This window comes from Palaemon carinicauda, chromosome 45, assembly GCF_036898095.1.
Source record: "Palaemon carinicauda isolate YSFRI2023 chromosome 45, ASM3689809v2, whole genome shotgun sequence".
Lineage (NCBI taxonomy): Eukaryota > Metazoa > Arthropoda > Malacostraca > Decapoda > Palaemonidae > Palaemon > Palaemon carinicauda.
Window position 1 is genome coordinate 44,425,941 of NC_090769.1, and position 14,320 is coordinate 44,440,260.

The window sequence follows — 14,320 nt, forward strand, 5'->3', positions numbered from 1 at the left end:
GAATACCAAAAGTAGGCTAATCTTTATTTTTTTTCTAGTATTGATTAAGACAATAACAGCACTTTAGGTCTTTAATGGCATTTTTCAATATATTTCTTCTGTTACTCAGCTAATAGTTAATAGTTAGAAATGTAAACCGTGTTTTAAAGTTTGATAGCATAGCTTTAATAAAATCTAATAAGGACATAACAGTAGGATTACGTCAGTAAGAAGCTGTGTATCGGAAATGTCTTGGAAGAAACAGGTCAGGATGCCATGGAGAAAGAAGATACACAAAATAATCAAGGACGCCCCCCCCCCCTCCCAAAAAAAAACATGCTATGACTGGAGACCATTAGACAATTTTCGAGGCTCTTGGCGTACAAAAGAGAAAAAAAAAAAACATCGATAGCAAATTATGCCGGAAACAAAAAGCGAAATTACAGTAAAAGGCATAAGAATAATAACAGCAGGAAAGGTAAAAAGAGGACGTAATGGAAAAGATATCCTTCAATAAAGCGTTTGTTGGTTGCAATCAAGAACAATAACACAGATAGCCAAACCAATCAAACTGTAATGAAAGAATAAAGAACAGAATCGGAAAACAAAAATGGAAACAAATACGAGTATCAAAATATTGTCACAGATTTCAATTGACTCGTTGAAGGGACGAGACAAATAGACTAACAAAAGATGATCATAAATAATATAAAGTGCTTGTAGGAGAAGATGAATGTCTCTTTGCCAGCTAACTCAAATACTCCATATATAAGTACTATAAGTCTTTATGAAGAGGAATTAGACTTACACTAGTCACTCCATACATCTAAACGAAATTAACCTTACAGTTTTACGAAGGTAAGTAAGTCCCTTCATGCAAATAATTTTCATCTTCATTTAAAGGATCACAGCACATCTATATTCTCTCTTGACTACTTACTTCATATTCTGACGAAGGGTTCTTAGTAGAACTTCAAAAGCTCAAACTTGCAGCAAATGTGTTTATGTTGAATAGGTTGACATAAGATTCTTTTTACAGCTTATATATTAAAGATTTTTTAATGTTTTCCTCCTTTTAAAATATTTGGATTTTAATTGTTCATTACTTCTCACATAGTTTATTTATTTCTTTTTCTCTATATCTATTTTTACCTATTGGAGCCCTTGGGCTTACAGCATACTGCTTTTCCAAATAGGGTTGTAGCTTTGCTAGAAATAATAACAACAACAACAACAACAACAACAACAATAATAATAATAATAATAATAATAATAATAATAATAATAAAATACAGTACGTAAGCTACTGAAAATTCCACATGTTCCCAAACGTTTTAAAGATACAGTTTCATAGATTTCAGTTTACTGCAACGATGATACGTACAATGATTTCAGCTTTTAAACTGAAAAAAAAAATCCAATTGATTCTATCATTATCATTATCATCATAATCCATTGCTCGTGTGTTAGGGGTCTACTAGAAAAGGGTGTTGGTGCATACTTTTCTACACTGTTGACTGGCTCTTTGTCTTGCTCCTTAAGCAAAGATAAATTACACTTTGTCCTGGGGAGTTTTCCTCTCGGCCCATTCTTCCCATTTTCGTTATTGCGACAATTTTCCTTCCTCTGCTTTCTTTTCCACTTACAGCAGAGAGCGGTATTATGGGCCAGCAGCTGTTTCTACTTTCCTTCTCATCACCCCTAACCCCCTCCAATTCCTGCCACCTTTAACCACCCATTAGGACATCGTTAGTGAAGTGGTCTCTCTCTCTCTCTCTCTCTCTCTCTCTCTCTCTCTCTCTCTCTCTCTCTCTCTCTCTCTTTTCAGTGGGGAGTAGGGGGCCAGGGGGGTTGACAAACCTCTCTCACAAGAGGGCGACAATCGTTTCCATTTCATTACTATCACTGGCGTTGGAGGGTGACCTGCCATCCAGAAACGAAGGGGGAGGATGAGGGTGGATGAGCCAAGTCTATCAAGCCTTTTGAGGATGACTTAAGGGTCATTTCTGCACCTCTTGTCCCCCTCACAAGCAGCCAGACAGTAAATCTTTCTATAAAGCTAATGGCCCATGCCGAGTGATCACAAAGGCGCCATACGATTGGTCACGGGCCTATTAGGAGCCCCTCCCCTTACTGCCAGCGAAAACGTTGAATGGATACGAAGGGTGTTTGTGGGAGGGGCAGCAGGACACCCGGTGGGCGGAGCGAATGTCGAGAGTTCGGGGAGATGAAGTTACAAGCGATGATATTCTAAGGTGAACAGTTAGCGCTGAAAGGTGTGGAGGATCTTAAAAGAAACAACCGTGGACACCATTGCCATACAAGCAAGCATACAAACAAAGGCCGCGTTTTTTCCCATTTGGCGCATGAATTTAGTTGTGATCTGAAGAACAAGAATCCGCTGCTCGGTTTCATAATGACGAGGTATGAAAACTGGGAAACAGTCTCATGAAATACTTATGAAACTGCAAAAGCTGAAATTGCTTTTGACGGATTACCACTGAATAAGGCCTTAAAACCAAAAATATACTGAAAGTTTTGATCTAAATAAAAAGTAACATTCTCACGGAATATGAAGTACCTCCGAGATTTCCTAACAGCGACTGAATTGTAGGGGGAGGCTGGTGCCAACTGAGTAGGCCTACCGGGTGTCATAATAATGTCTGGGGTGGCCGTGGCACCAGAGGGCGTGCGACCGAGTCATAACTCGGCCTTCAGCGCAGTTATCAAGAAAAGTTTTTCCTCCTTCTCCGTAGATTCCATCCTGGCCCCAGATTCATCTCGACCCTCCCGACTAGAGGATGGGTCCAGCGTAAAACTGACCTCCCATGACACTTGCGACTCTCAGGACGCATGTGATCTGGAGAGTGACCACGAGACAGACCCCGCCTCACCCTTGAGGCCAAGGGACAGAGGTGTGACGGTAGAAGAGTCTGAGGACGACCTCCCCGAGGATGAGACTCTTAGCGAAGACTGCCCAGGGGAATTGGGAGTACTCAAACCGACCCTCCTGGAGGGCCCTCCCCCGAGAGACCTAACCTTCCCGTCTGCAGCTTCAGTTGGAGGACATCCCCCTCCGTCCCTCCTTCCTCCAAACCTACAGCCGGGACTGTGGCCGCCTCTACACCTTCTGCACCATCATCTTGCCCTTAGGGCATTTAACAGTACGTCTTTATGCAAATGGAAGTCTTTCCTTTAATTTGTATTCAATCCTGATTGTAGGCTACATATACTGTATGAGAACTTCGCTGATCATGAGAACAAATGAGGGAACAAATCTCCCTATAGTAGATCCACGAACAAAGTAAACATTGCAGACATTGTAGATAGAAACAAATGATTCACAAGAACGATTTTATCATCATCATCATTTAAATAACGAAAAAAAGTTCAACATATCCTTATTACTGAACACGCATTAGCTATATATATATATATATATATATATATATATATATATATATATATATATATATATATATATATATATAGACATAATTATGCATATATATATATATATATATATATATATATATATATATATATATATATATATATATATGTGTATATATATATATATATATATATATATATATATATATATATGTATATATACATATATATATAAACATAATTATGCATATAGATATATATTTATAATATATATTTATATATATATACATACATATATATATATATATATATATATATATATATATATATATATATATATATATATATACATATATATATATATATTTATATATGTTCATATATATATATATATATATATATATATATATATATAAATATATATATAAAGACATATATATATATATATATATATATATATATATATGTATATATATATATATATATATATATATATATATATATATATATATATATATAAATATGTATATATATATATATATATATATATGTACAGTATATATATATATATATATATATATATATATATATACCTGTTTATATATATATATATATATATATATATAGATATATATATATATATATGTATATATATATATATATATATATATATATATATATATATACATATATATATATATATATATATATATATATATATATATATATATATATATGTCTGTGTGTGTATAACTTACCAAAATTTTAAATTTATGCCTGCACTTTCTTCACCAAACGCGCAAAATTATGTTTTTTATTGAAACGCCATATTTTTCCTCTCTAAGTATGAGCAATATGTCAAAATTGATTAAAATATATTTAAGCTGAAATGAACTGCTGCAAAATTATGTCAGAGCATAAGTAAGCCTACTGGTAGGTATAAAGGGACACCTATGCTCTACGAGTTCCCTTTATTCTATTTGGTTGCTCCTAGTGGTTGTCTGGTCCCATGCATTCTAAAAGCACAGTACAAGTGTTCTGAAGGTCCGGTTACATTCGACATGGCCCCCACATGCCGTATGGATTTATTCTTATCCCGGCCATCTAACCCTTATCTCCTTCTCTTCATTAGCATCAATTCGATTCCTCTACCTGATCCTCCCTGGTATTATTTTATCCAAACTTTTATCCCTTGACACAACAATTTTCCTCGTCAAATGTAGTCGAAACTTGTCTCTTGCAGATCTTGTTATTGGTTTTATTAATAATAAAGGTTACTCTGTCTACGTCTCTTGCTCAAATAACTTTACTTTTGACTGATATATTAGAATCTTCTATTTGATGCTTTTCTTGGACTCCTATTACTGGTAAATACACCCCCCCCCCCCCCTCACCCCCTTCCCCACCCACTGGTCGTTGGGCCTTTTCCCCAACATTTTGTTGAAGATCCCTCTCCCTCTCTACGCGTCCCACCCTTAATTTTCCTTTGTCTCTCTAATAGACGTTGCACTTCGCCACTGCTTTGTATTTCTCCTCTTCCTTTCAAACTGCCGTTTGCTTTTGCATTTTACTTCTTGCATGTTCGGTGAATACATATGTTCATAGTTTGCGTCCCGCCATGTTTATTATATACTGACCATTTTCCGCATAAATCTTTACATTCATTTTGATTACGAGCGTATTCAATTTCATGCATACGCTCATTATCATTCTAATGATAATAATTGTTATCACATGAATTCTGAGCCACCCAGTTAACAAACCGGATTCCACAAAATAAAAATGTTTATAAGAGGGAAGAAACTTATCAAATAAATAGAAAAAAAAAAATTGAACTTAGAATAAATAATATATGACTGGTAACTGTGGAAAGTGTAAATGGTAAACATTAATAAGCAAAATAGAAACATTATATTCAAGTGTATCTTAAGCAAGGGAGATCTAATCAAGGGTTATGGAATGTATTCGTGTGAAGGATATATATATATATATATATATATATATATATATATATATATATATATATATATATATATATATATATATATATATATATATATGTATATATATATATATATATATATATATATGTACATATATATATACATATATATATACGTATATATATATTTATATATATATATATATATATATATATATATATATATGTATATATATATGTATATATATATATATATATATATATATATATATATATATATACTATACATATTTTGTAATTTTTTTAAACGTTTTAAATGTTACAATTTGTAGCCTACAATTCTACTTTTGAGTAATATTCCCTGTTTTTATCATATCGACACCAAACACGATTTCCTTAAAAAAGAATCGTCCTGTTATCCTTCATTATCCTATATTTATTCTCTCTCTCTCTCTCTCTCTCTCTCTCTCTCTCTCTCTCTCTCTCTCTCTCTCTCTCTCTCTCTCTCTCTCTCTGTTATATCTAGGAAGCAAATCTTGTATAAAAAGTTGCCTTTCCTCCTAAAATTTTAATTGAACAGCTCTTAATTCTTCTCAAATAATATAAAACTTTATAAAATGGGAAACAGTAAGTAAATTTCCAGTAAATAAGCAATGAAAAAGAAAGCAATTTGAAATCTCAAATGAATTCGGCCGTTTGTCCTGAAATGGAAAACATCCATTGCAACTGATTGAAATCTTTCATCTTTTAATTGAGGCAATGATTCGATTTGGTACCGGCCCAGAGGTCATCTCGTGAAATATTGGCATAATCTTCGCCCTTATATCAACACGGATGTATCAGGCCGGAGCGATTTCATCGCTCAGGCCCTCGAATGATGCAAAGTGCCACCGGGCAATCACTCAATCTGGAAATCGTTGCAGAATCATTATTCTTCAGCTGATGAAGCGAGCCCATCTTCCACCTGATGCTGCCCTTGATCCTTATCGATGGAATTCCAAACATGAATGGCCGTAATCATCGTTCCCTAATCGGGTGGCATTCGTGTCTTCATTCTCGTTCCATTTGTTATTATTTACCGGAAATATATTACAGGTTTCTAAAAGTCGTAATGATTGATTCGTAGATGAATTTGCAAATCCAAAATTGATTGACTTCGTAAATCTACACAAATGTTGTTTATTCAGGCAGTCATTAACTTCTGAGTGATGAATATCATCAATGTCTCACGAATAACTGATCCTTAATGTGAATAATCATCGCTTGCGTTGCCACCGAACCTCAGATCCAAATATACCAAGCAGTACTCTTCAAGAAATCATGAGCTCTGTTGATATTGTTAGCCGTCACATTAAAACTAATAATTATTGTAACGTATTTGACATTTCATCGAAAAGAAAAAAAAAAATAGATCCAACATTAAGGGAAAATATCCTGAGCAGATGCCAAATTAAACACGAAAAGTCTATCTTACACTGAAAGCCTTTGCCAAAGTAGAGAGTGTCTACACTTGATTCATACAGCAAATTAGTACGTAGTTATATGAAATCAGTTCCTAGGACAAGGATATGGAATGTGAAAAACTAATGAAATCATATATATATATATATATATATATATAAATATATATATATATATATATATATATATATATATATATATATATATACATGTATAAATATTTAAGAAAGGAAAGTGAATTAAGGACAATTTTAATTCATTTTGTTCAACCTCGATGACCATCACGTCAAACAGAACGAGGTACAGTTATAAACCAAGTCATTATCAGCCTTAAATTGATGTAATTGTAAATGCAATTTTATGCGCGTATTATTCCCTAAATGAGGCAATTAGTGGATCAAATGGTTGCCGGTAATTCGAAATTTATGTGCCTATTCATCTAAAATCCTTTCAATTTACAACCTCAAATTGATGCCGTCGTTAAATGTCCATAGTGTAAGCATCCACCAAAGCTATATACTGTTCATAAACGTTGGTTTTCAAAAGCAGTAACAACGGGAAACGATTTTTGTTTTTTTAATGAGGATGAGCAAGTTCATATCATATTTAGATTTAGACACTCGACAAAATCATTTATAAAAGATTTTCCCTCAAAATAATACTTTACTTCATATGATTTTTACTTTTATCGTCAGTGACGAATTATTATTAACAGATATTTTACATTTGTATAGCATCACAGCATTTGGTGGAAACACAAATTCTTCCAGCTGTACAGGGAAAAGATTTTTTGATTTTGATAACGATCTGGAGTCCTTCCTATAATGAAGAATATTTCCGAAATGCATTCCGTAATTTATTTAGATCCAGTATATGAGAAATAGCTTTACTACAAAGAGTAAGATTTTGATGTATTCTAAATCAGAAAAAGGCGTTTGCTTACCTGCAGATCAACTAATAATAGAGTTGGAATTATGATGTAAGTATTCACAATAAAATGAAAGCAAAAGGGAAATTTCTTTAACAGACACTTAATATTTGCTTTTCCTGCTCCTTTCCATTTCAGCGACCTTTCTAGTTGGCAGGCTTTTCTACTAAACTCTGCACATTTCAAAATATGCCACATGGTTCTGTTAGCCAGAACGTACTACTCAATTCCTCTCTATTCTCATTTCTAGATTTGTATGTTTGTTTGTCGTTGTCTGTTGCCACCTAAAGTAAAGAATGTTCCCATTTTCATGTGATTCTATGTTTTTATTTTCTTTGAGGTAATTCATATCTTCAGTATCAGTAACCTTCTTTACTATACTATTTCACTTGTCCTACGTTTGCGAAAGATTCTATTCTAATAGCATCATCCTTTATTTTTTTATCGCTTGATATTTTGTGCTGTTGCTTCTCATGTATCAAACGTGATATAGAAAGCACATTCAAATATGATCACGTCGAGTTTGATAAACCTATTGCCTTCAAGACATTTTCTCTAGAAAAACCTTTTTTAATCACTATAAAATTCTTCGATTTTGTCTAATCAAAATAAATCAGTCCATCACTTGTATCGGGTTACCTAGTTCTTCAGATGAATCGCATAGAGGTTAGATAATTTACTTGTTAAATACCATATAGAATATCATATCAAGTGTTTTCCTTGGGTGTTGAATGTTTTTCCTTACAATGGCATTATCTGTCCTGTGATGGAATATTAAGTGATAGGCTTAATTCTCCCATTTTCCTCCAGGAGAAAAATAAATCAAAGTCGGTCCTTATAATCGATGACTTTTCTTAATCTCATCTTGATCTCATCACTCTTACTGACATTGTCTCTATACTATAAGAACTATTTGACTCATTGATCCAAACGGCAGGAAGAGAAAGTTATTTGTCCTCTCTGGCAACCGCCTCCCATATTTACGATGTGAAACGAATGTTCCCCGAGGTGCCTTTCTTTCCCTCTGCTGTTCATTTTAGAATTCCATACTCTTCCACTTTTGGGGGAGGGTTTTTAACATTGCCCAACCCTAAAAAGATGTTAGCCTGAGGAATTCGTACCTCGTAGAAAAAAAAATATCTATATAATTACCTACTGCGTAGAATAGACCTTTGAGAATATTTAATATTCCTTTGAAACTCTCTCTCTCTCTCTCTCTCTCTCTCTCTCTCTCTCTCTCTCTCTCTCTCTCTCTCTCTCACACACACACACAGACATTCACTCACATACACAAACACACACACATACCCGCTCGTGTTAGTCAATAAGTTCTAAAACTGCAATCACTCGTAATTTATACGGTCATATTCAAATTTGAAATTTAAATTATATACTGCTACTTTTTATCCTACAGGATATTATTAATAAAAACACGTATCTAGAGTATGAAATAGACTATATATATATATATATATATATATATATATATATATATATATATATATATATAGATAGATAGATAGATAGATAGATAGATGGATAGATATATATATGTATATATATATATATATATATATGTGTGTGTGTGTGTGTGTATATATATATATATATATACTCAAATCTATCGGGTATATCCCTTATATAGCATATGGTACAACCCTCTCCAAAGGCAACAGTACCGAACATATATATATATATATATATATATATATATATATATATATATATATATATATATATATATATATACATATATATATATGTATATATATATATATATATATATATATATATATATATATATATACAGTATAATGTATATATATATATATATATATATATATATATATATATATATATATACAGTATATATACATATATATAAACAAATATATATGTATATATATATATATATATATATATATATATATATATATATATATATATATATATATATATATATACTGCTGTGACGATACTGACCGAAAATGAAGTGACTATCAGAATACTTTTAAGATTATTTTGTAGAATGTTCGTGAAGAGGCAAAACCTGATAAATGGGAGCTAGGAGTGTTGGTGAAAATGCAAAAAAAAAAAAAAAAAAAAAAAAATGAGATTTGACAGATTGCAATAATTACAGAGGCATCACACTTACGCCAGGTGTCCTAAAATATATATTTCAGTATGCTCATTTTAAAGATTCTAGAGAGAAACATTGATGAAAAGCTGAGTTATGAACAAGCAGGTTTTAGAAAATGTAGTAGTTGTATTGACCAAATTTTCATTTTAAGACATGTGGTACAGCAATGTGCAAGATATAGAAATCCACTTTTGATGGCATTTGTGGACTGTGAGAATGCCTTTCATAGCGTGCACTGCCATTTTTGTGGAGAGTCCTGCGTTACTATAGAGTTCCTCTTAGAAATATAAATTTTATTGAGTCTGTTCATGGGCATACCAAGTGTAAAGTTCATGTTAGTGGTGTCTTATCAAATGAATTTCCAGTGAACAGTGGAGTACTCCAAAGGAATGTGTTGTCACCTATGTTATTTATCCTCCCTATGGGTTTTGTAATGCATAGGACAGTTGGGGATGTTGGAGAAGTATTGGAATGGTCTGGTAACAGGATATTAGCTGGCCTAGAGTATGCTGATGACACTGTTCTTTTTAGCAAAATAACCCAGGACTTGCAAAGCTTGCTTACCAGAATGCATGAAATATCACATCAGGTTGGGCTCAAGATAAATAGAAGAAAGATAGAGACTATGAGAACGGAATATGCAATGAAAGATGAAATATCATTGGAAGGAGAAAGGAGTCATGAGGTAGAATCATTTGGATATTCAGGAACTATGATCTCTAATACAGGATCTTTAGAATTTGATTTTAATGAAAGATTGAATAAAGAAAATCAATCAATGGCTAGGTTAAGTAATATTTGGAAATCAAATCGCCTTAAATTACATATAAAAATCAGGCTATATATCAGTTTAGTGAGATCGCTGTTACTGTATGGATATGAGTCGTGGTATGACAATGAAAGGATAATCAGCAGATTTTCCAGATTTGAGAACAAAGCCCCCAGAAGTACATTGGATGTTAAATGGCAAGACAGGATTATTAATGAAATTATAAGAGAAATTACTTGAGTGTCATATGTAGATGAGATCATAGTGAGGTGTAGGTGCAGATGGTTTGTCCATGCTTTTTGCACTCCTCAAGAGAGATTAATTCACAAAACTTTCAATTGGTTTCCACAAGGCAATAGAAGAGTTGGAAGACCTAGGCCTACATGGCTGAGGACTATCAAACGTGAAGTAGGAGATGATGAATGGAGAAATATTGATTTAAAAGCTCAAGATAGAGATGACTGACGAAATCTAACCGAAGTCCTTTTCGAGGGCGTAGGAGATGATATATATATATATATATATATATATATATATATATATATATATATATATATATATATATATATGTATATATATAAATATATATATCTATATATATAATGTATATATATATTTATATATAATGTATATATATATATATATATATATATATATATATATATATATATATATATATATATATATATCCGTTGAAAGGGTTTTTGTAACGCCCTAATGCCCTGATGAGCGCCTACTAGTCACGGCTACCCATAGGCTTACTGCATAGGTTTGCTGTGAGCGTTCAGATTAAAATCTCCCGCCATCACCAATCCGCAGTTGGCCAGCATAATGATGAAAACTGGTCAAACGCCAGACATGACTAAGGATATGCCTGAGGCTTTTGTCCTCCAGTGACCTAGAAACGGTTCCTATTGTTGTGTTGTTGTTGTATATATATATATATATATATATATACAAATATATATATGTATATATATATATATATATTGATATATATACATATATATACATACATACATACATACATATATATATATATATATATATATATATATATATATATATATATATATATATATATATATATATATAGCTTGGAAAAACCTTATCATAATACTAGTTCAGAAAAAAAAGGAAATACAAAGGACCTGAAAATTACTGCCTTATAAGTTTTCTGTGTAATATATTACATATTTGCAAAGATTATATTATTCCGAATAGAAAGATGGACAGACCAAGAGAGCAGACAAGATTTATAAGTGGATTTTCAACAACTGACCATACTCATGTAATGAATCAGCAAAAGCCGTTTATACATTATGAGAAAGCTTTTGAATCTGTCAAAACTTTAGCAGTAATGAAAGCCTTTCAAAGAGAAGGAATAGATGAATCTTATGAGAGAGCACTCAAAGATACACGTGAAATACATCATCATCATCATCATCTTCTCCTACGCTTATTGACACAAAGGGCCTCGATTAGATTTAGCCAGTCATCTCTATTTTGAGCTTTTAATTCAATGTTTCTCTATTCATAATCTCTTATTACATTCTTCATAGACCTCAGCCATGAAGGCGTGGGTCTTCCAACTCTTCTAGTGCCTTCTTGCGCCCAGTTATACGTTTGACGTGAAGTTCAGCAATCCTAAAACTACATCAAGATAATGAGAAAACCACATTTCGCTTAAATTATTCAGTTTTCTTAGAAGTATTTATTAGAATCTAAATTGGGAAAATGCAGGAATTAACAGTTCTATTTAGTGAATCATGGTAGAAATTAGCCAAAAAAATAGAAGAATATATGAACAGAAAAATAAAAAATGTAGGATTAAAATGAATATGAGTAAAAATAAGATAATGTTCAAATAAAATGTTGACACAACATATAAAGGGTATGAACGACCCTTTCAAGAAGGTTAATGAATATACATATTTAGAACAGACAGTAAGTGTCTCCCCAGGACATCAAGATCGAAATTAAAAGAAGGATAAGTATTGGATGGATAGCTCTTCTTAAACAAAACGAGATTAGGAAAAATAAAATGTCCCTTTCTTTAATAGTAAAAGTATTTCATTATATGTTTCCACCATTATTAAATTATGCAACAAAAACTTGGTGCCCTACTAACGCCAAAGAACATAACCTAGTTACATAAGTATATATATATATATATATATATATATATATATATATATATATATATATATACTTGGCTGAATGGTATGTCACTGTCATGCCAGCTTCCTGACCCAGGGTTTGATTCTCTGGCCAGCAAGAAGCTTTTGTCTTTGAGTGGTTCCTCCTTGGGTCTCTGAACCCAAGGTAAAAGAGAGAATCCAGACATTAAGATACTAAAATGTATTGCTTACTGCAATATTAAAAACACGTCTAAATGTGCAAAATTTATCATTGATATATATATATATATATATATATATATATATATATATATATATATATATATATATATATATACATATATATATATATATATATATATATATATATATATATGTATATATATATATATATATATATATATATATATATATATATATATATATGTACAAACATATATATATATATATATATATATATATATATATATATATATATATATATATATATGCATGTATATATCATCATCATCTCCAGCCCTTACTAGTCCACTGCATAACAAAGGTCTCAAACATGTCCCTACACTCCCGTCTGTTTATGATTCTTTTATGTCAGTTTATACCACAAATTTTCCTAGGGATATTCTTAATATCCATCTATTATCTGTCATACTCATTATATTTCCTGCCCATGTCCATTTCGTTTCTTTACATGTTATTAGAATATCCTTTACTTTAGTTTGCCCTCTTATCGACGTTTCCCTTTTTTGTCTTTTGGTGTTAATCCCATCATTATTTTTACCAGTAAGGCTCCAAGATTCTGATACATAGGTTAATACTGGAGGACCATTTGGTTAAATAGGTTTTTTTTTTTCAGGGAAAGAGACATTTTACTTTTCATAATCTCATTTTGTTTACCAAAAGATCTCCATCCCATGCTTATCCTTCTTTTATTTTCGGTCTCTTGCCCTGGAAAACACTTACTGTCTGTCCTAAGTATGTACATTCATTAACAATCTCTAAAGTTTTGTCCATACCTCATATATGTTTAAATCTCCTATATATATATATATATATATATATATATATATATATATATATATATATATATATATATATATATTGTAATTTCACCCATGATTCACTAAATTCAATTATGTAATCTGATAATATCAACTTGATATTATATATATATATATATATATATATATATATATATATATATATATATATATATATATATATATATATATATTGTAATTTCACCCATGATTCACTAAATTCAACTATGTAATCTGATAATATCAACCTGATATTTTATATATATATATATATATATATATATATATATATATATATATATATATATATATATATATGTGTGTGTGTGTGTGTGTGTGTGTCTGTGTGTGTGTGTGTGTGTTCTTAATATCCACCTATTATATGTCTCTCTCATATGTCCTGCCCATGTCCATATCTTTTTCTTACATGTTGTTAAGATATCCTCTTTTCTGGTTTGCTCTCGTATCCATGTTGCTCTTTTTCTGTCACGTAGTGTTTTTCTCATCATTATTCTTTCCATTGCTCT

General features: G+C 31.6%; 1 protein-coding gene across 2 annotated transcripts in view; it reads left to right on the forward strand.

The window, feature by feature from the left end:
* The first annotated feature begins 2,224 nt into the window (after positions 1-2,224).
* Positions 2,225-14,320, forward strand: part of LOC137634676 (homeobox protein MSX-2-like) — a 49,052-nt gene continuing 36,956 nt past the window's right edge. The window contains exon 1 of one of the 2 annotated variants that reach the window (XM_068367152.1): positions 2,225-3,143. In XM_068367152.1, the coding sequence (XP_068223253.1) occupies positions 2,639-3,143 (505 nt within the window). In that variant the 5' untranslated portion in view covers positions 2,225-2,638. The remainder of the gene's footprint in view (positions 3,144-14,320) is intronic. The other variant, XM_068367153.1, reaches the window with a different exon arrangement.